Source organism: Rhinolophus sinicus, linkage group LG11, assembly GCF_036562045.2.
Source record: "Rhinolophus sinicus isolate RSC01 linkage group LG11, ASM3656204v1, whole genome shotgun sequence".
Lineage (NCBI taxonomy): Eukaryota > Metazoa > Chordata > Mammalia > Chiroptera > Rhinolophidae > Rhinolophus > Rhinolophus sinicus.
In genome coordinates, this window is record NC_133760.1 from 22,787,724 (window position 1) to 22,813,696 (window position 25,973).

The window sequence follows — 25,973 nt, forward strand, 5'->3', positions numbered from 1 at the left end:
ACCTGTGTGTGCAGTCAGTGTTGAGTCCACTGCTCCAAGAGACTTAGAGAAGAAAGGCATAATCACAATCAGCTGCTGGTACAGTGCCTCCCTAAATGTGCCATCCGCGTGTGCCCTGTGCTTCCAAAGTCACACACCCTCCTGCGCACAGGGACGGGGCTGAGAGCAGAACGTGTACCTGACGCACACAGCGGGCCTGCATGCATCCAGCATGTGCCCCAAGCCGGGCCTGAACTGAGCCCACCAAGGACGTTTGATAAATACACCTCAAACTTTGCTAGGGGAAAAACAAAGCCATTGGCTAGAGTCTGAAAATTCTAAGGTTGATGGAAAATTGTGTGTGGTCCATGGGGGGAGGGATGGCGTAACTATCTCTATGGGTTCGGAGCTAATTTGCTGCTCAAATGCTCAACACTCCATTTCCCTTTGTTTGCCTTTGCTCGGGTGTAGAAGTGGATTTTCAAGGCTGTTTGGCTCAGAGCAGGTGATTTTCCAGTGAGCCACGCTAACCTGGGTCAAGTTGTCTGTTCTTTTGTGTGTGAGTACATCATGTACCACTGAGAGCACCGGGGATGAGCCCTGAGGGTATTGCAGGGCTTTTTATTCCAAGGACTAATCAACGGGGTGGGATGGACCGGAGCCCGGTAAAGGTCTGGCGGTAACGTGGTCCTCGGGTGATTTCCTGGAGGAACTAATGGCATCACTTAAGAACCCAAACTACTGTGGGCTCTGAGGGTCTGGGCTGTTTTGTGCCAGGAGTTGGGGCAGGTGTGCTGGAGGCAACAAGATCCGCCTCGCACTCCCTATGCCTCCACCCTGGGTATCTGGTTACAACCACTGCCTCATGGTCCCAAGGTCATGCTTGCCCCCTCCAGTCCATCCTCCATGCATCTGCCACAAGAGGGAAATTTGGAAACTGACATCTCATCAATTCCCCTCTTTACTTAAAACCCATTGGCAACCCCAATGCTTTCAGAATAAAAACTCCGCAGTTGAAACATAGGCACAGCTTTGTCACTCACACTGTGCTCCCTGACCAGCAGCATCAGCATCACCGGGAGTCTGTTAGACAAGTGGCACCTCAGCCTCCGCCCCAGACATGCTGAATCTGAACCTTCATTTAACATACAACCCCCAGGCACAGCTCAGCACAGGGAGTTTGAGGAGCTCAGAGGTACAAGTCTCTCCATGGCCTGCCCTCCTCTCCAATGCATTTTTTGCTTCTCTTTCCCTGTCTCTGTTGCAGTCAGTTTCCTTCCCTTCCTCACCTGCTGTGGCCCTTCATCTTTAGCACGGAGTGGATCACTTGAGGAGCTTGCTAAGAATGCAGATTCCTGGGCCCAACCCAGAAATGCAGCATCCAGGAGTCTGCTTTTTAGAGAAGCAGTCCAGGGGATCCTGAAGCAGGTCCTTAAGGACCGTAGACAGGAAAATGTGACTAATGGCAACTCCACCTGCCCCGCCAGGCCTCTGCACGTTGTCTGCCTGGATCACCTCATGCTGCCTCTTGCCTTGTTGATAGTCAGGAGGTCTCAACTTAAATACTACCTCCCTGAAGGATCCCTTCCTCACCTGAGAGCAGGGGTTCTCAACTCTGGCCATGCACTCGACTTGCTTGGGAGTTAAAAAAAAAAAAGTCCGATGGCAGTGCCAGCCCAACAAAATCAGAATTGCAGTGGGTGGTACCCAAGTACCCTCCACCCTCACCCATTTTTATGGAGACATAACCAGCAGTATGCTAGTGAATGTCTAACAACCAACAGTACAGAAAAGAGGAGCCCTGCTTTACAGTTTGCCAATTTCCTGGTGTAAATACTCCCGCCATGACCGAATTCAAGATACCAGGAAGAGGTGTGCTTCCAAATGGAGCAGGGCTCCAGCACACTGTGGGTATAACTTAAACACAGAAGAGTCAAATGCATAAACCTTAGGCACAGAGCTTCATGAATTTTCACATGTTCCCCTGTGGAGTTACCAGCTACTAGATCAGGATTCCTCCACCTTGGCACCGCTGACATGGTGGGCCAGATAATTCTGGTGATTCTCTGTGGGGGGCTGTCCTGCAGGTGGTCGTATATTTAGCAGCATTCTTGACTTCTACCCACTGGATACCAGCAGCATCTCATCTCCCACCCAAGTTGTGGCAACCTCAAATGTCTCCAGACATTGCCAAATATTCCCTGGAGGTCAAAACTACCTCCAGTTGAGAATCAAGGGCCCAGATCAAAATGTGGAAGATTTCCAGGAACCCAGAAACTTCTCTCATGGCTTTCCACCTAACTCTCCACCCCAAAGGGGGCCTCTATCACCACAGATTCATTTTGCCTATACAATGTCAAGGAAAAAGAATCACATTGTATGTATCTTTTGGGTCTGGCTTCTTTCGCTCAATATCATATCTGTGAGATTTACTCATGGTTGTACTAGTTCATTCATTCACTCCTGCTGCTGTACAGTATGCCTTTGCGAAAACAGACCACAACTCATTTATCCATTCTACTCTTCTAGGAGACTGGAGTTGAGGCAGATTTCAGTCTGGGGCTGTTACAATTAATGCTGCTGTAAACATTCTTGTACACATCCTCTGATGAACATGCCAAAAGCTATGAGGAGTTGGGTCACAGGGCAGAGGCATGTCTAGTTTCACGTTCTGATTTTGTAAAGCCTTCCCAGGTGACTCTGATATGCAGCCAGGGTTGAGACCCCACACTGGAGTCTCCATGTTAATCACGCCTCTGGCTTCTGCCATCGCAGCCCTGATCAAACTGTGCAATGACTGCTTGCTTACTCACGCCCCACCCCTCCATCTGCTGCTCCACCATCTGCACTAGGAGGGCAGGGGCCCCACCCGGCTGGTTCACTTTTGTACTTTCAGCACATGGCACATAATGGACCCTCACTAAATGAGTGTTGCGTGAAGAAGAGAAGGATGAAGGCTGGCTGCTGCTGTCCCTAGTCCTCTATCTGTGCAGCACTGTGCATGGTGCCTAATTCTGGTTCTTCCCACCTCTGCCTTTCTCCTGGGCTGGGAACTGGGAAAGACATTTCCAGCATCTTTGTCTTTCTGCCTGCTGTTCCTGAGTCAGGAAAACCCTGTTCCAGGGAACCCAGGCAGGGATTTGGAGACGCAGAGGGAAAACTCTGAGATGTGTGGTTTCCTGCTCCTGCCTCTGCCCCCAACTCGAGTCCCAGTTCAGGCGTCTAGGGAGTGGCCCCAGGGAGGCTTCAGGAGAGAGAGAGAGAGAGAGAGAGAGAGAGAGAGAGACTCCTGATGCTCTTCCTGCTTCCTGGGGTGGCCTGAGTTTGAAATCCACGCAATCAGAGCTAGAGTGTGCCAGGCCAAGGGCAAGTGCCCATTCGGGTATACAGGGGGCTGGGATGGCTGTACAGGCCGTGCACTACCCTCTGAACTTCTTTTTTGCTTGCAATGTAACATGTTGCAGGGCACAGAACAGGCACTCGGGAATGAGCAGCATGACATCTTCATGTTCTGGTTACCTCTTTCTCAACGGGGAAATGATTCAAGATTGGCTATGGTCCCCTTTGAAATCAGCACCTGGGGCTGAGGACATTAAAACTAGCCATCCTCCCTTCTCAAGCCTAGTCAGATGAAAATGCCCTCTTATTAAGGTTCTTTTGTGGCCCCTTCCCCAAAAACTCAACGTGTAGTGTTTGTTTTAGAAGTCCCATTTGCAAGGGTTTTCAGTGACTCAGAATGCTCTACTGCCTTTTCTTTAAAGACAAAAATATATTCCTGCTGTGTCCCCAGCTCTAGTGGTGCCCAGACACATTTTGGTCCCCCTGGAGTTGTGCACTATACCACCTGAACAACTGGACAGGGTGACTGCAGCAGCGGCCACCTGTGCCCTGCACTTTATATCCTCTCCAATGACCCCCAGAGGTCACAGTAGAAAGTTCTACGCAAACTAAAGGCATCTGCGTCACTCTGCATCCCAAGAGTGACCCTAAATCAGGGAAGAATGGGAGCTGGTAAGTAACTACCCCAGCGTCATCATCCCTCAGAGGAATAACCGTGAGGCTGTTCCACATAGTCTCCCAAGACATCCAGGGAACGCATAAGTGCCCGCTGTGGTCACCTGCTGATTAATCCAGGCTCTAGGGGCTGTCCTCCCTTCCCGGGCGCCTTCCCTCCTTTCTGGGCTCACTTCTCTAATAAGGCTTGCACCCAAACCCTGGGGAACCCAAGGCAGTGGCCCTGCCGTGCCCTGTTCCGGTCACTGCTCTGTTTCATTGTTTGCACAGAATTTCTCACCACCTGACATGATCCTGCAGACCGAGTTTCCCCGAAAAGAAGACCTAGCCGGCCAATCAGCAATAATGTGTCTTGGAGCAAAAATTAATATAAGACCCGGTCTTATTGTACTATAAGACTGGGTATAATATAATGAATGTAATATAATATAATATAATATAATATAATATAATATAATATAATATAATATAATATAATATAATATAATATAACATACCAGGTCTTATAGTAAAATAAGACCTGGTTTTATATTAATTTTTGCTCCAAAAGATGAATTAGAGCTGATTGTCCAGCTAGGTCTTATTTTCAGGGAAACATGGTATTTGCATGTACATTATCTCTCCTATCAAAGAACAAGCTCTGAGAGTGAATCTGTGGTCTCTTTTACCCCCAGTACCATGTTTCCCTAAAAATAAGACCGGTTCTTTTATTAATTTTTGCTCCATTAGAGCTTATTTTCAGGGATGTCTTGTTTTTTCATGTACAACAATCTACATTTATTCAATTACAGTCATGTCATCTTCTTCTGGAACATTGTCATAACGTACTAAACGTGTCCATCTGGCTGAGATCTTAACTGGGGCTTATTTTCAGGGAAACACGGTAACTACAATCATGCCTGGCACACAGTGGGCCACAGGCAAAATACAATTCTATCTTTATAAAGACAAAGTGAGGAGTAAACCTTACTGCCACCCCTCGCGCATACACTCACACATGTGGGCAACACCCACACCCACATGTACACACACTCACACGCATGCACACTGATAAACGTGCACACATTCACACAGGGCACACACAATTCTCCATGTACATACCATGCGTCCACACATTCTCTCTCTCATACATACCCGCACACACACATGCCTCAATGTGTCACATGTGCCAAGTGGTGAGAAATCTTCAGAATAAAACACTTGTTCCTAAACAGGTCAATACAATGGCCTTGCAATTGTCAGTGTTGATTGACTGTGTTTGCTTTTCCAGTAACATCCCTGGGTTCTGGGCCCTGGAATCAGTGAGCACAGGCGACTTGGCAAACACATTGGATGTTGGCCTGGCGAAAGCCATTCCACCTCCCTGGCCTGGTGAGTATATGTCAGCCACCACCCTTGGTGACTTGGCCCCTCACTGTCCCCACCCTGGAATGGTACCATGCCCGTGCCCAGACCCTCCCCGTGGTAGCGGTCACTAACCTGTTGATGAACTCTTCATAGCAGGAGTAGATGGCGGCCAGGCACACGGCCACTAGGTTGGGCAGGACCCGGGGGTGGGGGCAGTGCCCTGTGGGGCCGTGCATGCTGGAAAAGAGCAGAGGGCAGGGTGAGAAGGAGCCGCAAGAGTGGTACCCACTGCAGGGAGGAGGGGTGGGAGGAGGCTGGGGAACTAGTCAGACACAGCTTTTGGGATGTGGGGTTTGGGGGAACACTGAGCTCTCTGATGGGGAGTTGGCAACATCGGAATTTCAGTCCTGGCTCTGCCATGTGCAGGCAGCAGAGAGCAAAGCTCCAGGCCATGGGCTCCAGCTCCAGGGTGCCTGGATTCAAGTCTAGCTGAGCGGCCTTGGCAAGCTACTTAAACTCTCTCCTCTCAGTTTCCTTCGCTATAAAATGGGGACAGCAGCCCTTGCCTTAATGGGTTTTAATAAGGACCCAATTTTCTAACACATGAGAAGACAGCATATGGAGGCCATATGTCTGGGACAGTCACATTTATGCCTGGAGGTGCTGGAATAATTATTCATAATACCTCATTTCACTCTGCTTTGGAAGAAAACTTATTATGGTCACCCTGGCCTAGCATGGAGTCTGCGACGCAGTAGCTAATGCCTCTATAAATGAAGCTGGTGTTATTGATCACGGCTGTCTCTGTGCCTCAGTTCTCTCATCTGTGAAATGGGGCTAATACCCCTACTCCCAAGGCAGTTTGGGGCCTGAGGACAAAACCTATAACATTCCTGGAAAAATTATTGTGGCCACTGGGACTAAGAGAGACCTCACTTGAAAAAATTTTGCAAACCTTAACTGGGTGCTTTAAAGGGACCCTGAAGTCACCCAAACTCTGGCAGAAAGACACATCATTTGGATGTAGAAATGCTTTGTGAATTCTAGGTGAGTATATTTAGGAAACATGGAACTTCAGAAGCAATTTAACCAGGCTATTTTGGTTTTCTTAGAAAATAAGAGTCATGACAAGGACCACTAACACTCCCATCACGTTTATGCATTGTTTTTAGTGTTTGTGCGTATTAGCTCAGCGAATCCCTCACATGAACTGGATGAAGTGGGTATTATGAGTCTCATTTATAGAGGAGGAAAACGAGGCATAGAGAAAAAAAATGTAAACATCAAAGCAAAAGTAACTTCCCCATCAGAAGGGAGGAAGGACCAGAATATTTGGCTTACTCTTGGCCAAGTATGGGAGATGGCCGGCTATTTAAGTCCCCAATGACGACTCTCCAGGGCCATTAGGGGATCGTTTCCTATACAGCAGGCACCAGTAGCCCGAGACTGTGGGACCCATGGAAATACTCATATTATTTAGGACTATTACCATTTCTTGACTTCCTACTGAACATCAGGGACTGTGCTAGGGCCTTCCTCACATATCATCTTATTTAATCACACAACAACAGGACAACAGGATCAGAGTGGTACAGCAACTGGCTCAATGTCACACAGCAAGTAAGCGCCTCAGTGGGAGGATCCCGGAGACACTCGGCCTCTGAACACCAGTGGCTCCTCTTCGGAAATCAGTGCAGTGCATGGTTCTGGGGTGGAGAGGAAAGCTGGCTCACAGGCCAGAGTGGGCAGGGGCTCAGCTGGGAGACCCACCTCTGAATGAACTTCTTCACCACTTCCATCCCCGCGTTGAGCTCATTCAAGGCAAGGATGTACTCCTGAGTAAACAGCCTCAGTCGTGGGCACTTCCCAAAGTCCTGCAGAGAGAACAGAGGGTAGGCATTGGGACACACTGCAGAGGAGGCCAGGAGACCAGAAGGGGTGGTGGGACCCTCTCTGTCCAGAGCCATTGGTACAGAAGGCAGTGGGAGACACCAGCGAGCTCTATTTTCTAGAAAGCACACACATTTTTCACTTCAAAGAACTGGTTCCATCACTCTTGCTTATACCTTCTGATGACTGCCCATAGAGATCAGGAAATGTCCTGTCACAAGGGGGTTTTCTGGCACATGTAGGGAACCCACTGGCATGGTACTAACCCACTCCTGTGGTGGGGCGGGGTCAGTGTGCCACACAGATATGCTCAGAAAACAGGCAAGCTCGGGCCCCTGTTCTGCACGGCCATGAGGGGACTGCAGATGTTGAGCCAGGCCCCCATCAATGCTTGGGGAAGCCCCCAAGAGTTTTCAGGGCCCTGCTTTGTATGAACTATTCTCTGAGGCCACTCAAAACAGCAAAGTCAGAAGATGCCCCAATCTGGGACCATCAATTCGGGGGGCGGTGCTTTGGGACTTCCTGGGGGTTTGAAGGAGATAAAGGTAAGTACACTGGACAAACGGCGTAAGTACACTGGAATGCCCTGTGTCCCCAAACATCCTCGGTGAAGAAATACTTGATCCTTCTGAGCAAGAGGGCCACGGCTGCCTGAGAACCACATGCGGCCCCGGTGGGGACGGTTCCCAGTCGCTGGCTTCTCAGGCAGCTGCTGACCCAGCCACCCACCGTGTTCCAGAACTAAACTTAACGAGCGTTTGATGATCTTGTCCTTTGGTTATAGAAAAAGCCATGCTCAAAGGGCACATGGATAAAATAAAAAGGTAGATGACACAGATCAATGAACTCAAAAAGGGCTGGCTAGACGAGTAAGGGTGAGTTTGTAAGATGTGGAGTTTGGGAGGAGGGGTGTATGCGTGTGTGTGTGTGTGACAGACGTGGTGTGTGGGAGGAGGTACGTGTGTAAAAGATGTGGGGTATGGAAGGAGGTATGTGTAAGAGACGTGGGGTGTTGGAGGCGTGGGTGTGAGAGACGTGGACATAGGAGGAGGTGTGTATGAGAGAGATGAGGGAGCAGGTGTGTGTGAGAGATGAGGGAGCAGGTGTGTGTGAGAGATGAGGGAGCAGGTGTGTGTGTGAGAGAGATGAGGGAGCAGGTGTGTGTGAGAGATGAGGGAGCAGGTGTGGTAAAAGACAAGGAATGTGGGAGGCGCGTGTGTACATGTGTGCGTGTGTGAGTGGTGGCCTGGGAAGGGAGGTGTGTGTGCTGGGAGGTGAGTGGGAGTGGAGGGAAGGTGGCTGGTGTGTGGCTGCAGGTCAGGGACAGGGGGCAGGCAGGAAGGAGGAGTAGGAATAATCTGTCCAACATTAGAAACAGGCTGGGTTCCCAGCCTGCGGGCGGGCAGGGTAAGGGGGACGATGCTCCATGTTCATCAACCAGCTCAGCTGATGGGCACCCGTATCTTACCTCAGCTGAAGACTAATTAAGGGACACTAAGCAAGGACAGAGGGACTCTGCCTGCTCCAATGAGTGACATTATTGGAGACTGACATTTTCTCAGCTTCCCCAATGCAGCACGTTAACGGGGCAGGTGACAGAGCTCAGGTAAGTGTGGAAAGGCAATCTCCATGGTGGCTGTCGCCTCGGAGGCCTGTCAGAAGAAACACAGACGGTGCAGGAGAGAGAAGCGTGGCCCAGGAAAGGACCCTGCGTCCATTCCCAGGCCCATGATGAGGGACCAGAGACTTCGTTACTGGACGCCTAAAACCATGAGCTGGATTTTAAACAGGCAGGAGGGCAAATGAGTGTGGGCATGAAGTTGACCAGCCAGAGGGCAGCCTGGTCTCCAAACTCATCTGCCCCTCCTGGCCTTGCTCAGTGGGACCCACTTAATAAAAAGCAACCTGAATCAGAACTAAGACAAAACCAGTGGAGGCTCTCCTCATGGATCTAACTGATCCCACGGGCTCTCATGAAAGCTCAGAACGGATTGTGTCCCCCCCACACTCTCCGGCCAGCTCACAGGAGCATTTCTAGAGCTGCCTGGTGCTTCTTCACCAGGAGTCCAAGGGGCTGAATTAGGGTCCTCAAGACAATGGGAGGTACTCCTCTGATTATATCCTGACCACTAGGATTATGCCTTTGCATCAGGACGGCAGCAGAAGCCATGGAGAAAGCTCAAAAGGAACATACATACATACATATGCATGCACCCCCCCAAACATACACTCATACATGTACACACATATGCACACAGAGACACACATGTATACACACATACAAGTATGTATGTGTGCACGTGCACACACACAGGACTTGACTAGAAGATGAGGTCCCTGCATGAAGAGAAGATTGCAGCTTGACTGTGCTTTCAAATTGAGGATGATGCCCAGACTTCCCTAGTTCCCTGGAAAAGGGTAACAGGAAAGCTGTGTGGCCTTGGGCTGTCAGGTCCCTCTCTGGGCCTCATCGTCTCCACTGTGGAATGAGGTTCGGAAGAACTGATCCCTAGGTCCCTTTGCACATCTAAGGTTTTATGATCCTGTGGAAACTACTTTAACTGAACCTGCTAAAGGTAACTGCCATTATCTTTGCGACTAGATTTCTGGATAGTCAAGGTCACTTCCTTACACCACGTGCTTCCCACACCTGGTATAAGCCACAATCACTGAACGTTACAGATGGGTCTGGTGGCCATTCAACACGTGAGTGAGGGACATTTTGCCTCTTCGGAAAAGTCAAATATGCTCCCCTTGGGAAGTAGGAGGTCAGACCACTTCGGCCACTAGGGCCCACAGCCACACCATGCCTCCTGCGTCACAGGAACACTCTGATAAGTGGCATGTGGGCACAGGGACCACAGTCATTCCTGGGGATGACAGAGGAACATATTGAAGGGCTGCTTCCATCTGTAGTTAATTTTACTTTCTGCCCAGTGAGTAACACTCTCTGAGACTCAACCTCTCGAAGATTCAGTACGCTCATCCATGAAATTGAGGCACATGATATGTTTACAAAAGATGCACACTGAGAATGGGAGAAGCTCCAAAATCCCAGAACACCACTGTGGTATATGATTTCCCCCATTTCCCAAATGTTCAAGTGCCTCCTTAATGAGGAACAGTGCCTGTGGGATGAAGAGAAGTCACTGGTCATGCTATGTCGACAGGCCCATGGCTGGTGGCAGGCTAGGCCCACTCACCAGCCAAGAGCCCCAGCTCCAAAATGATGCCTCTGGCCCACGGCTGCTTACTAAGCCTCAGGAACATCCAACGAATGACACCAAAGGTCTGCCGTGCTTCCCGCACCTGGTATAAGCCACAGTCACTGCTTAACCCATGTCTGTTCTTCTGCAGGAGAGGCTGCTCCTCTTGTCCCGTCTACAATTCTTTCCCAACACAGCATGGAATTAGGAGTCACTTTATAGCATCCTCAGACTCAAGGATCACTTAGGGGAAGTTCTTTAAAAGTGAAGTGAGAATTCATGCCTGAGGGTCCCTGATCTCTGCCAGGCCACAACAGATGCTATAAATTCTGGATTTGCCCTGTAGCCGTGCTGATTTTTATCCAGAAAATTATTACATGGTCAACACTCCAGGCCCATAAAACCAGCCAAATATAAGGGAGATGTTGTATGGTTAAGCTGTTGGAGGCTGCCTGAATTTTGACTTTTTTCCCTTTGAAGGCAGATGTCCCAAAAGAACCCTTATTAAACAGTCTATTGACTACCACGAAATATGCAAAAGTGTTTATGAGCTGAGGAGGCATGGGCCTGCCAGTATGCCCTCGAGTGCAGCTCTGTCATTGACAAGTTATGATCGGAAAGGGTCCTTTGCGAAAGAAACTCCAGAACCTTTGCCCTGGATTCTGAAAGCGTACAGCCCTGTCCTCCCACCACATCCGCAGTGATTTTAAAATCAACAATCAGAGACCCTTTCCTCCCAGCTGTCTGAAGCGAGGGAGTACCCTTGATACCAGTAAAGCCCAAATTAAGGCAGAACCCCACCCCACCCCACCCCCACCATCACCACCAAATAGGGAATTTCTTTCCTAGTCCTGGAGAAAGAATCAGATGGAATATCCCTCTCCCTGTGTTCAGAAAACAAGAAATGCATTTATCTCAAACCCAGAAAGATCTCAGAAACAAGCAACAATTCAATTACGGTGTGTGACCGTTCAGGGTAGAGAATGGTAAACGGAAATCGTATGGTACCAACAGGGTTCAATTGGTGGTGGCTGCTTGGAATGCTGTGTTGAGAAAGATGCTGAAGCTATCTCTGGGCTCTTTAGGAAGAGCACTGCAATCGATTAATGATGTCTGCCATGAGCACGGGAGAAGGATGATAGCACATGTCATACATTTCCATTCCTGATTGGGGAAGGGGGATAGGGTATATAATATTCTTTAGGAGCACGGTGTGGAGACAGGAAAGCTACTTCACAAAGCCTTTTTCAGAGTTGTTTTCATGAGCTAAATCTTGACAGGGCCGGGGGCAGTAGTCACGGGCACCCTGCCACTGATTCGGTGGCTCAACCTGTGCTGAATTACTCCAGTGCCTCCATGTCATCGAGATGAACTTAAGTCTGGCTGGTGGCTGGCTCAGCAGAGCATGTTGGAGCACCGGCCCTTGCTTCCGACTGCCTGCTCCTTGGTATCACTCATGAGCAATCATGGCTACTCAGAGGTGCCCTGAGTAACCTATGGAACCTTCTGGGTCTCAGCCTCCTCATCTGTAAAAGGAGGTCACAGGCTGTCACAAGGGTTAAATGATGTAATACACGTAGAGCCATAATATGTCTGGCTCTAAGAAGATGTTCAATAAATATCTGTGAGTAGAGGTTAGTTATGCTTATTCTTAGCTGTGGCCCTGGGGCCAGTAAACAGACCTGGCTAAGCCTGTTTCCCCACATGTAATATGGAGAAAACAATGACATTTGCTGTTCTCATCAAACCGATCAGAGAATGCAAAGGGGCCACACAGACTATAAGTGCCTGGTCCACTATAAATGTGCAATTAAATTCTGCTACTGTATTTTCTAAAAATCGATTAAAGTCTACAGTTAATTCAGATTTCCTCCGTTTTTCCCTAACATCCTTTTGCCAGGATCCTACCCAGATACCCCATTACATTTAGTTGTCATGTCTCCATAGGTCCTCTAGACTATGACAGTTTCTCAGACTTTCCTTGTTTTTGATGACCTAGACAGTTTTAAGGGGGACAGTAGAATGTCCCTCAATTGGGATTGGTCTGCTGTTTGTCTCTTGATTAGACAGGGGTTGTGGGTTTGAGAAAGGAAGACCCAGAGGTAAAGTGCCCTTCTCCTCACGCCATATCCAGGGCACATTATCGCCATGACACACATCGCTGCTGGTATTGACCTTGATCATCTGGCGCAGGTCGTGACTGTCAGGTTTCTCCACTGTAGTTACTCTTTCCCCCCCTCTCCACCCTGTACACTCTGGAAGGACGTCACTGGGACAACTCCCACGGAAGGACTGAGTTGCGCTCCCTTCAAGGGCAGAGTACCTACAGATACTGTTGTCTTACTAGAAAAAGATAGAACCAAGGGGAGACAGGCTGCACAAAAACCCCAACATAAACAGAATCCCAAAGACAGTCCCTGGCTGTCAGCCCAGCCAACCCCACCCCAAATCTCTGGAAAAGTGAAAGGCTGGGGAGCCCTTGTGCCTTCCTCCTCCGGCTTTACAGTCAGGGAGGGCAGGGAACTCACCATGTTATGCTTGAGGATCCTCTGGACCACGGGCGTGAACACTTCGATGACCACCATGGAGCGGGGCCGCTCTCTGCAGTGCTGGGGAAACGGGAAGACATGGTCAGCGCTTCGCCCGGCAGGGTCCAGCCGGGGCCCTCGGGCCTGTGAAAGCCCTGACTGTGGCTCCTAGCAGTGAGCTCAGCACTGTGCCTGGGTTCCCTTGATGAATACCAATACGGTTGCATAGCTTTTTATTCCCTTTTTTTTTTAAGAAAAGTGGGTAGGGTTGGGATCATTTGTTTGCATTTTGTTTTGATCTTCAAGTGTGAGATGGTTTCAGATGGGACAGACAGGAGTTGGTTCTAACATGACCCTTATTTAATTCAGTGAGACTTTCGCAGCACTAAGATCCAGAGCGCATGGTCTAACAGCAGTCTCTTGAGAATCAGGGCAAGAGTACCAGAGGGTTTAGACACCAGAATCTTCAAAATTCTGTGACTTTTCAATCGTGGGCTTTCATAAGCTGGCAGCAACCTGCAGGCCAAATGCAGCTCTCAGATGTATTTTATTTCACGGGCAGGAAGTTTTGTTTTCAAATTGAAATTGAAGGACTTCCAGTGGAGCAGGTAAGACCCCACCACTCCAACGCACGTATGGAGGGCCTAAAGGTGCTGAGTTTCCAACCCCTGGATAAGGATACTGGACTTGGGATATTAGAAATCAGGGCTTTGCTGGGAAATCCAAGATATATTGGATAACTTTCCTCAGCTCTTGGGGTCCCGGTCTTGAAGTCTGGTAGGAGAAACGGCCTGGTGCGTCCAGAGAGCTGGCCCAGGATGGAGTCAGTGGGAGTGGCTTTGTTTCCCTCAAGCTCTCCTTTCCCCAGGCTGCCTGTGAGGCCAGGCACTGAGCCTGCAGCTCTGACCTCCACAAAGGGAAAACAGCCGAAAGGCTCACAGGTCCACAGGCCCACGTGGCTGGGACCCCTCCCTCCAAACGGCAGAGCAGCCGTGTTTTAGCACCAGTGGAGAGTTCTATCAGGTAATGCCCCAAAGGATGGCTTCTTCTACATCACTGTTTTTCAAGCTACTACCAGGAGTCTCCAGGTATGATTTACTTTGAACAAAGGTCCATTGCTCTAGAACAAGTTTGAAAACCATGAGATCTGGGAGAAACCATACAGCTGAAAGGAGAACAAGAAGATTTGGATTAAATTGGACCAAATATCAAGAGAGGAGATGACCGGCTCTGATAGGTAAGGGAACCACTGGCCATCCTCAGGAGCTCAAACACCGGGTTACCTGACCCCACTCTGCTGGGGGCAAAGAGGCCCATCTTAGTTGTCTTCAGTGTCACCAAACCGTTACTTCTTCCCTTCCTGTGCCCCGAGGGGGAGGGGCTTGATACCGCACACAGAACCCCGACGCCTGTGTAGGTGTGCTCTTGCACGCACACATGCTCACGCACAACTGTCAATCGGGTGCTCATCCACTTGGACCCACCTTACCGGCTTGGACCAGAGGACACACACTTGCACATGTCCACACAAAAATGTAGCCGGGACACTGCAGGCCAGCAGGCCGGGTCCACCCTCTGTTCTGTGGGGCACTGGAAAAGGTCTCCTGATGGAGCAATAGGGCCAAAGAGGACGATGCAATCCTGTCTCCCTAAAGCTTGTGTCCTGACAGACACGGGCAGGCTCCCTGTGTGTAGGGTGGGGCAGGGCTGACGGGCAGGGAATGGGGGCAATAAGTGTACCCCAGCCCCCCTTTCCTCCAGAAACCATCAGGCCTCCTAGGTACCCGCTTTGCCAGGCCACATGGGAGGGAAGGAGCATGAGTGAGGTGAGTCATCAGGAGCGAGACCAGGGTGGCGCTGGGAAGCAGCAGACCTAGGCACTGTGCCTTTCCAAGGACGTCAAATCAGCACATAAAATAATCATACAGCAAAGAAATAACGGGACTGCACGCTGGTTCAGCTCCGGACCGCTGAGGTGTGCCTGAGGAATGAGGGACGCCTGACGTGCCCTGGACGTGTTCCAGGTAAATCCCACTGTGAGGCTGGCGTTGTGTCCCTGGGAGCGGGTATCCCGCTCTGTGGCTCCTCCCAGCTAACCTGGCGTTCCCTGCCTTCTTTCCCTGTCAGGAAAGCCCCACAGCCGTGCTCCCACTGTGGGCCAACTGGTGCTCAGAGGAGCCGTGGCTAATAATAACCTGGCTCTGATGTCAGGAGCCCAGAAAAGCTGCTGCAGACTTCTCCCAAGGCAGCCATGAAGACATTCCAAGGAAAAGCTGCATGCTCCTCTCTGACCCACTGGTTTGGACCCTGGGCCTCCAATATTACCTGTCTGGCAGAGAGGGGTTGTAATTCTAAGAATGGGGTAATTGGCTTGCCTTCCAGCTGTGTCGGGGCCTGGGTTTACAGCAAATTGTGCAAAGCCAACACCCAGCGTGTACACACAAAGGCAGGCTGGTCCTGCAAACAGCCCCCGTTCAGCAATGCCATACCTTGCAAAAGAATTCACAGAGATCTGGTGGTGGATGGTTGTTTTCCAGCAAAGGAGCGATTGCCTGAAAGACAATGAAACAAATGTCAGTTGGAATCTCTTGGAAGGAATCGTACAGAGGATGTGAATCTACGTAAGGGGCACGATGGAAAGCAAAACCTCCCTGTCACCCTCTGGGCAAAAAAGGCCCATTCTCTAACTTGCAGGCCAGGCCCCCTAAATTTTGGGCGGCACATGGGTCCCATTGAGAAGCTGATAAAGCTCTGGGTTTCCTCCAAGAAAAATATATACAATGATGCATGTAAATTCAGGGGTTTCATGACCTGATGATATCCCTCTCAGATCAATAGTCCCTGACTACAGGGCAGCAAAGCATAGTGGTTTTAAGTCCAGGCTTTGGGGGCGGAGTCCTGGGTTCGAGTTCTGACTCCGGTGCTTACTATGGTGTGACAATTAGAGCGAGTTATTTTCTTTCTCTGGACCCCTGGGTTCCCACCGGGAAAATGGAGCAGAGAGTCACTGTGAGGGGTAGAGCTGTCATACGTGCAGAGAGGGTTTCGCAGCCTTGCACTATTGACATTTGGGGCCAGCTGTTCCTTGTGGTGGCAGCTGCCCTGTATACTGTCGGATGTCTAGAAGTATCCTTGTTCTTGCCCCACGAGATGCCAGGAGTGACTCCCAACCCGGTTGTGACAAGCAAAAATGTCTCCAAATACATTTCATTGTATATTAAGGAAGTTTAGAATATTTAATGTCCCTTGAATTCATTTTCACCAAGTATTCTTAGGCCAGCTGCACAATAGTTACTGGTTCCACTGCCATTCCTAAGCAAGGGTCCCATAGCTTGAATGGTGTTTGATTCTTGATTTTTTTGGTCCCTTTCATAATTTCTGTTTTAATGATTCTGCTAAATTTCAAATTCAAAAAAAATTTTTGAAAAATTAAAAAATGTGTTCAGACAATGCCAAATGTCCCCCAGGGCCCCGCCTGAGAACCCTTAATGTCAAGTGCCTCTCAGAGAGCCTGAAATAAGCCAGCTTTCAGTGTTAGTTACTAGATGGTTAATGCCTATGTGAAGTCCACTCTTTTTCCTGTTTACCACGCTGTGCACAAGATTCAGAAACAGGAGACCCAGGACCCAGCACCAAGACTGCAAGGATGTGTGACCTTGGGCGCGCAACTCAGCCTCTCTGGGCATTAGTCTTCTAGTCTATAAAATGGGAAAATCTAGAGTTACTGATTGACAGCGTTGTTGAGGGGGATTTGATAAGAGAACACTCTACAAGCTTTGGAGTCTCAGGCTTGGTAAGCCCATTGCCTGGAGCACAGCATGTCACTGACACCCTCGCAGAGGGACCATCTTGGGCTATACTGGGCACAGCAGCAAGAGGTGACGATTTTGTCCAACTCCCCAGGAAGGCTCCATGATGACATGGTCTCCTCATCACTGACTTCCGCAGTTCAGACCCTGCCCTTGGTTTTGGAGGGTCTACTTGCTCTGCCTCCTACAGCAATGCCCTTGGATACACAGGGGCCTCTCAGTAAGGCCTTCTGCTTGTCTTGGGGCCATTGGGGAAAGGAAAAGATAACTGACACCAGTAAGAGGTGACCCTCAGTGGCCTGGTTACGCACATGAGCACACCTCTGTGAAAAACGTCCTCAGAATGAAGCTTCTGTTCTACAGCAGCAACAATCAGCTGACAAACACTTGGAGAACAGGCCCAGGGCCTTATTGTCTAGGACTGCACATGGGACTATCCAAATTTTCACTGATATGCAACAAACGATTTTAAATGAAATAAAGAATGCAGTTCCTCAGTTGAACTAAACACATTTCAATAGTCACAGGAAGTTAGTGGCTCTCACATTGGATAGTGCAGACAAAGAATATCCCATCATCGTGGAAAGTTCTCCTGGACTGTGAAGCTTAGCATCTGGCGGCTGTGTGGGGACTCTGCTGCCCATTTCAACGTGCTGGCCCGTAAACACGGGGAGAAGTGACGTTACAGCAGGGGCAGAGGGGCTGGGAGCTTCCCCCAGCCTGCAGGCCACTGCCTGGTCTGAGGCTCTGCTCCCCAGACCAAGCTCTGGGAGGAGGTACCATGCACAGGGGGCATCCCCCTTGGTTAAGCCCCTTTAATCACACCGAGCCCCCGCTTTTGTGGGAATGAGTCAAGGAATAGAGGCATGGGAACGAACTAAAGGCCCACAGTGGGTGTCCAGCATGGGCCCCATGTTTTCCCAGCTACTATCTCATTTGATGCTCATTACAACTTGGGCAGTCAAGCAGCAGTTATTTTCATTTATATAGATGAAGAGACAAAGGGTCAGGGAGGTTACAAGGCCTGCCCTGGTCACAGAACGATCATAATTTAAAAACGTATAATTAATAAGAAAGCTTATATTTTTGTGGAATGTTTCTATGAGCTACGCATATTAGGTGCACTAGTTCACTTAACGCTTCCAGCAGTCCTGTCACACCCAATTCACAGCTGAGGAGGCTACGGCTTGGCGCGTCACGTTAGCTGGAAACTATCTGAATGGCCACCTGGTTAAATACAAATGTTCTTGAACCACTAGCAATAATGGGGTAGACCAGTGGTTCTCACTTGGGGTGACTTTGCCCTCAAGGGGAAATCAGCACGTCTGGAGACATTTCTGATCGTCATGACAGGGGAGTGCTATTGGCATCTAGTGGGTCAAGGCCAGGGACACTGCTCAACGTCCTACAGTGCACTGGACGGCCCCCACCACAAAGGATTATTCATCTCCAATTGTCACTAGTGTCAAGGGTGAGAAACGTGGGGGCAGACATGTATGAAAAGACTTGAAAGAATCTTCAAGACATATTGTAAAAAAACCAAACGCATACCACATACAGCATCACATCCTGCATGTTAAAAACAAAAAAACAAAAACACAAGCCTATCTGTCTGTGTGGGTTCATCACCACCTGGAAACCCCCAGGGGCTGTCTCTGAAGAGGGTGTTAGAGGGGGGCTGAAAAAAATTGTTTTTACAAGGAAAACACACTCATCAAAGACTTGCAAAATTAAAGATAACTTTAATAAAACTAAATAAAATGTAAAGTTCTTCCATTACTTCCATTACTTGCCCGAGATCACAGCTAGTATGGGGTGGGCCCAGGCTCTGCACTTGGCTCTGAACATGAACCCATATTCAGCTTTAAACACACTTTCTTTACCAGCACAGGGGAACACAACTGGGGTTGGACCTCCAGGTCCAAGCTTGCCCAGGGACATGCCAGCTGTTACCAGCCAACAGTTACCTACTGCATGGATGCCTGACTGATGGAGTGAATAAAACTAACTCCAGTTACTTGTAAAACTACTTACGAAAAATAAGTACATATTCATTCATTCATTCATTCATTCATTCATTAATTCATTCATACCAAGCTCTGTTGGGAGAAGACTAATTGCTAACAGGTCAAATCAGGTAATATAATTGCTGTAATGAAAGGAAGCTACATATAGAAGAAGGCTTCATAATAATGGTAACAGCATTGGGAATAAAGAATACTGCGGGGGGGGGAGGTTAAGGATGCTTAAAGATCAGAGCCTCAGATCAAATTCTTCCCTGTTTTCAGGCATTCCTGCTGAGCAGAGGCTCAGCGCAGCCCAATTAAGGGGTCAGCCCAGCCCAATTAGCTGGATAAATGCAGCCTGGATTTCTCAGACCAAAATTCCTTTCCCAGGCTCGTCGTAAGTCCAAAGCCCTTGCCTTCCCTTCCAGGGCCAAGGCCCAGAGTGGGACCCAACGTGTTGCCAGCAAGGAGCAGAAGATGCCGATTCCTTCCCTGCCCCCCACCAGTAGGATCATCACTTTGCCTCAGCATGTGCTGGGCCCACTGTCTAGACTGCCTTTCCTTTCCTGGGAGTACTCCTATCCATCCTTTAAGACTCAGTTTGCGCTCACCTCCTCCTGGAAGCCCTCTGTCATCTTCCTACAAGCATCCTCCCTGACAGAGGAGGTGAGGTGCCTGTCCTGTGTGCTCCTCTGTCACCTGGAACAAATTTCAACCCCTGACCATGTAATTTCTTGATCATCTGTTGACCTGCCAGGTTCTCCCAGCAAACAGTAAATCCCTCAAATGGTGGCTTTATTCTGTGAAATGGACACTAGTGTCTGGCACATACTTGTACTCACATGACAACAAACATCTGTGAAACCAATTTATTAATAGCGTACCAGAGAAGGGTGGTGGTGGGTGATAGGGGGTGCCCAGGTTGACGCTCCCCGTTCTGACCAGAGATGCAACGGGTGCTCAGGCTTGGCGATAACATGCCTAGGGCTCACCTCCTTTGGTGCCCACAGAGCCCAGCTGCAGCAAGGAGGGTAATTCTGTAGACTGGGCTTGCCAGGGCCGAGTGTGGGTCTCTAAAGCCCTAACTAAGCTCAGAGAGGCATGGTGTCTGGGATGTGGCCCTTGTTTGAAACGCTGCAGCCATGGGAGCTCTTGGGCAGATGGTCCAGGTCCTTTCCCAGGCATATAAGCCTCTGCCTGTCACATCGATTTCACATTCTGCCTCCCTGCTTCCCATTTCCTTATGCTTTATGTTCCAGCAATGCTGAAGCTTCCAGAATAGAGCATGTTGTTTTCAATCTCTGTGCATGCTTTGTTTCCTTTCTCTGGAGGGCCTTTATTCTGTTTTGCCATCTGGCAAACTCCTATTGATCCTTCAAAACCCAGCTCAGACATCACCGCCTCCGGGAAGCTCTCTGGCTTCTTTCCCAAGTGAGTTGATCACCCAAGGCACTCCTTGGGAGCAGGGGCTATCTTAGTTATCTGTGCATTCAAATACCCAGCAGAGTCCTTGGCACCAAGTAGGTGCAATCTTATTTTTCTTCTCTCTAGTGAGAGTCACAGTCACAGTTCATAGCTTAAAATCACTCAGGAAGAAGATATTTTACCCCAAAGATGCTTACATCATAGTCAAAACCCAGAAAATATCTCATTTTGTGTATCAGAGGGTATTAAATCCAGGTTCTATTTGTGGGTTAATTAGGAGACATGGCCTGGGGGAAAAAGAGAACATTTACCTTTCCACTAGTAGGGTTATGCCTCTGAATAAATTATATGGTCTCTGCCATATCCTGCCTTCAACTCCCTCAGCACACTCAGGAAGGAGGAGTCGATTAAGACACATTTGCTACAAACCTCAAAGACTCATAATTACAACCCTCCCTTCCCCCACAATCAATTGGGGCTCTGAAATGTGCAAAAGCAGGAGGTAGACATGTCTGGCTTGATAGAAAAGACAAAACTGAGCAAGGATGCAGTGCTGGTGGATTACACTGGCGCCTGAAAAATTATCCCAAACTAGGGAAGAACCGTGGGCACTGGGAGGTGGGTAGAGGGAGAGGGATGGCAAGAGACTTACCACAATGATGTTTTCATGCTCCTGGGTAGTCAAGTTTGTGTTCTAAAGGGTGGAACGCAGAAAGCAAACAAAGCAAAACAAACAATATTAATAAAATGGAACATTTGTATCTCAAAGGCCCACACAGTCACAAAATGCTTTCAGCCTCTCAGACAGAGCCCTGCTGCCACTTTTCCTAATTAAACACATCAGAAGACCCTCAAAGGCATGGTCAGGGTCGGAGAAAAGTGCAGCTTTGGGACAGGGGGAATTGTGTTCCAAGTCTGTTTCCCCGCTTGTGAGTTAAGTGACCTTGGACTCGGTGGGAAGCAGTTTCTTCTTCTGTAAATGGGATCTTCTTTAAGCTGCTGTGAGAGGATGGGGCTTAAACCTGTGGTTGGCCCTTGTCACAGCGATGCCACTTGGAAGCCAGAAGACAGGTTCATAATAAATATGTAAGGAACAGACTTTTAAGTCTTGACTCTGTGCCAGGCAATCTTTCGGGAGTGACACGCATATTATCTCAGTGGCTCTCAAACTAGGTTCCCAGGGAACACTGGTGTTCTGAGTTGGCCCAAGATGTTTTAGCTAAATTCACATTCTAACAATTAACTTTTCAAAAACAGTATTAAGTTGAATGGATTAAACTTGTTTAATTCTTGGGTTTCCCCTCCACCCCTATCTGGAATTTTCTTACACAATTGGTACCTGTACAGCCATCCTGTGAATATGCAAATGAGGAAAGGAATGAATACGTGATAAATGAGAACTCATGGGAACACTCAGAAACAGCCACTATTATCTTTTTTGCTAGTTTCGTGGTGCGTTCTGCTTTGTCTTTCTCGGTAGACATGGGCTCTCTTTGGTGTCACTTCATATTTCCTAATAGTGCTACACCAGCTGCTTGTAAGGTGCCTCCTCACTGGACAGTGAACTTGCAAGATCAACTGTTCCTGGGTTCCAGAAAGAGCCCCACAGCATCCACCACCTGGAAAGGTTTAAGGAGTGTGTTGAGGGTATCTAACGTGTTTAACAGCAGCTAAAGTGAAAGAAAACCTAGTGAGCCATGAATCTGCTTGTGTCTGGTTGCCCGAGGGATGAAGGTGGGCACCGAACCAGTCTTAGTGTCTGAGCTCCACAAGTGTCCAGGTTCCCATGGAGACGGCTGACCGACGATGCTTAGAATCCAGGAACATTTGGGAGGATGGTTTTTGAATTCAAACACTTTTTCCTTTTTGTGGATGTTGGAGTCTGAGCAGCCCATTTAAGGTAGATTATTAGACATCAGTCATTTTTCAGCTCAGGGTAGATGAAAGCCTGGCTTTGGTCTTTCTTCCCTTATGACTGACTACAAGTTCGCTCTGCCTCAGGCACTATGTCAGAGCTTTGTAATGCTCATCCCACCCATTTTTCCTTCTTATGATGGTTCTCTTCTACTGTGTCCTACTATTCCATTGACAGATGAGTTAATGGAGACTCAAAGAGGTGCAGTCACTCACCCGGGAACATAGCCAATAGCGGTGGAGTGGGGATTTGACCCATCTGTCCCGATCCAAAGCCTGGATTTCCACTGAGCTATGGTGCTTCTCCCACGTAAGTGGAAGTTGCATCTTTCAGGCTGCAGTGGGACCAGCCTGTCCCTCACCGTACCTGCACCCCTTTCCAGAAAGAGCCTTTGGCGAGCACAGATACCACTTTCTTTGTCCCATTCACCGGTGGCAGCCCATGCCACTCTGCAGGAAAATTTCTCTCCACCGAGGCCATTTTCACTCCCAGGTTGAAAGTGCTAAGAGCCACTGCATTAGAGGGGACACCTGAACCCCAAGCTGAGTGGCCATTCCACACAGTCAACTCAACGAAAGCCCAGGAGGTCAGAAACGCCGGCTTTGCTTGGCTGGTAGATGGATGGTTCTTTCTCAGAACTGTTTTGCCGCCTAATAACTCCCTCTTCCCCCCTCCCTCTCTTGGGATCCTGCCCACCTTCTGGTCACTTAACTGATGCCTGGAGCCTCTGAGTGAGAGGCCTCGGAAACAACCTGAGTAAAGAGAACAACGAATCTAGCCACACATATTCTAAACAAAAAAGGGCAAAGAGGAGGGAGGATTTGTTTGTTTTTCCACCCAATCCCCTCTAGACATGAAGCTGAGGGTGCTTAAGGTCAAGATAACAAACATCTCCTGGAACAATAAAAATGTGACCATTTCTCAAAGGCTCCGTGTGTGTGTGGCACAATGCCAGGCACGGTTTATGTATTAGAATGTCGACCCCCAGTCCTTTGAAATGGGTACTAACCTTAGCCCCAGCTTGTGGATGAAAACGGGGCACTGAGAGGTCTAGGAACCTGTCCAAGACCAGTTAGCTCCTGAGGGCGGAACTAGGTCTTTCTGACTCCAAACACCTGCTCTTAACCATGGTCCTACATACTAGGTGCGTCTGCCCCTCACTAAAAAGTCTCTCCCAATTCAGGTTCGTGTCACACCTTTGCACAAGAGCGTGAGCGTCACAATGGGGCAGACCTGGGCGTGGGTCCTGGCCCACCACTTCTCCGAGTGACCCTGGGCAGGCAACTTAATGTCTCAGAGCCTCTGTGACTCTCCGCACATTTTAATACTTCCTTTGCAGGGTCTCTGGGAGAAGTGTGAAAGATTGGCTCTAAATGCCTGCCAAAGTGATTGGTTACAGGGCGTGCGCTCAAAACAGTGGTAGTGTCACTCAGAGAGGTGGAGGCCTTACTGGAGGGAGTGCTGCCTGTCCCAGCTCTGTCCCTTACCAACGGCCACGCTTATCAGTAAAACGGGGTGGTACTGACCCCTGCCTGACACATAGCAGGCGCACAGCAAATGCAAGCTTATTCTGTTTTGTTTTGTTTTGAAATGCCTTTATCTCTCCACTTTAGCACTTGAAGATCAGCTGACTTTGAGATAGTTGATTTAAAGCTGAAGAAGACAAAGGCACGTGGTCACATGAAACATATCTGAGATGGGAAGCAAAGTCCATCAGAGGTTGGAAACAGTGTCATCTGCCACCTCCGCAACGTCCTGACGATGAACCTAACTTAATGATGGTGGGTGCTATGGTCTTGCAGTAAGAACCAGGCAGCCCAAAGGTAGAATTTCCAGCCCCACTGCTTACTCGGCAGGTTGGAAACTCTGTGCCTCAGTTTCCTTATCTGTGAAATGGAGACAGCAAGGCCCATCTCTCAGGGAGAATGTGAGTGTTAAATGAGACATTATATGTGTGGCGCCTGGCACCCAGCAGGTACTCACTGAAAGTCAGTGGCTTCCCCTTCTTCAGATGAGAAGCCAGCCGCTGGCCTGCTTACCAGACCCCTTCCCCTGCTCAGGGTGAGCCTGGACTTGAGGTTGGGCGTCCAGTGCTTGGCCTCAAATTCTAGACCTTGACCGTCATTCCTTTCAGAGGCTGAGTCTTTACTCTTCTTTGTAACAAGGCTGTTCTCCCACGTGAGGCACAGCCTCTGTTCTTCTGCTTGAGACCATTAGTCACTGTAGCCCACTTTCTACCTCTCTCCCAGGGTGAGGGACCCTCTCTAGTCAGCAGACACAGTGGGCCTAGTCAGTTTCCTAGACCAAGAGGCAGTAACCAGTATGGACCTGCAGACAGAGGGCCAGAGCGAGGCAGCAGGGAGTCGAGCGGGTGTGTAGGAGCTACCCAGAGAACCAGGGTGTCAGAAGAGCAAGGACCACCCCAGGGGAGGGGACAGAAGCCTTGCTCTGGTGACCATACATAGTTTAAATCAAGAGTCATCAACTCCAGTGGACTCAGGGGGCCAGGAAGGCAAGTCAACGAGAGGTGTATTAATACGTGCAAAGTGCTTAGGCCAGCACCTGCGACAGAGTAAACACGAGTGTGTTTCCTAGCACCCTTTGCCTTCTAATGACAGCATGACTGCCATGTGGACTAGGTCTCCCTTGTGTGTCTCCCCTGCCTGAATGGAAGCTCCAGGAGGGCAGGGGCTTGTTTTCATTTAAACGCCCAGCATGGCACCTGGCACACGGCACACACTCAAAGCGTGGGGCCGCCCGGCAAAGCAGATGGCTCGGATGGGCGGCACTGAGAGCGCCAGCTGCAAACTGCTGCCGGATTTTCTGACTGGTTTTAAAGAGAATTTGGAAATTCCCATTTTGTAGTGAACCCTCCTGATTTTAAAAATCCTGTGTGAGTTAAAGCATAGCTGTAGGCTGTGCGGGAGGATTAGGGCAGAAAGCCATATTGCTTGGATGGCCGGAGCTGAGGCGGGACAGAGCTGGGGAAAGATGGCGAGTGGCCGGGACTATGACCCCCAGCAGCACCGGGGCAGGAAGCAAGGGCAGTCTGGGAGCTTCCCTGATGTGTCCCACTTGGGAACGAAAGAGAATTCTGAAATTGGCTGCTGTCATCACCACCGCCAGGCAGCCTAAGGCCCAAGACCAGGACTCTCCCCCGACCCGTTTCCCATACCCAGTTCGGTCATGTGGCACGGCAGGGTGGCAACATCTCCTCCTGCATCCCTGCCATAAGCCCGAGGCGGCTCAGCTGGAAGCACTGGGGCAAACCTTCGCACCACCCTTGAAGCGCTCACTTCCTTGGGCATCGGGGAGACACCAACTTGAATCCAATTCTGGTACAGGGTTGGTGCTCAGGGTAGGTACAGTGAAATAACTTCAATGGGTGGGGGGAGTGAGGTGCAAAATCAAGCAAGAGGAAGTGTCCTACCTCTGAGAGCAGTTTTGAGACGATTTCCAGTGGGGCTTGGTTGATGGAGTCATCTTGCAGGGGGGATGTCAGGGCCATGTCCACCAGAGTTCGGATCTCCTTCAAGACAACTTCCCAACGGCTTGGGTTACTCAGAACTTTCTTGTATTTGTAAATCTTTTTCTGGTCAGGAGAGAGAGAAAGAGACACAAATGTTTTATTAATATGCCAAGAGTGGAAGATACAAGATAATCAAATAATCAGATGCATTAGGATGTCAAAGGCTCCAAGAAACTGTCAGTGAGGACCACTCTCTCCCCATAAGAAACAGACATCTGAAAAGGGAAGATTCTTGCCCCACATCACGGGTGCATTTGCAGACGGCCAGGCCTCCTGATCACAGAAGAGGAATTTCCACATCATTTCCAGTGACTTTAAAACAGAA

At 49.3% G+C, this 25,973-nt stretch overlaps 1 protein-coding gene across 2 annotated transcripts in view; it reads right to left on the bottom strand.

Moving 5' to 3' along the window:
* The window catches only part of CMIP (c-Maf inducing protein), a 233,705-nt gene that overhangs the window by 27,472 nt on the left and 180,260 nt on the right, over window positions 1-25,973 (bottom strand). For both annotated transcript variants that reach the window (XM_019743707.2, XM_019743708.2), the window contains 6 exons: window positions 25,550-25,711; window positions 20,857-20,898; window positions 15,454-15,516; window positions 12,965-13,045; window positions 7,111-7,214; window positions 5,473-5,577 (listed from right to left, as the gene is read on the bottom strand). In XM_019743707.2, coding sequence (XP_019599266.1) covers window positions 5,473-5,577; window positions 7,111-7,214; window positions 12,965-13,045; window positions 15,454-15,516; window positions 20,857-20,898; window positions 25,550-25,711 — 557 coding nt within the window. The remainder of the gene's footprint in view (window positions 1-5,472; window positions 5,578-7,110; window positions 7,215-12,964; window positions 13,046-15,453; window positions 15,517-20,856; window positions 20,899-25,549; window positions 25,712-25,973) is intronic.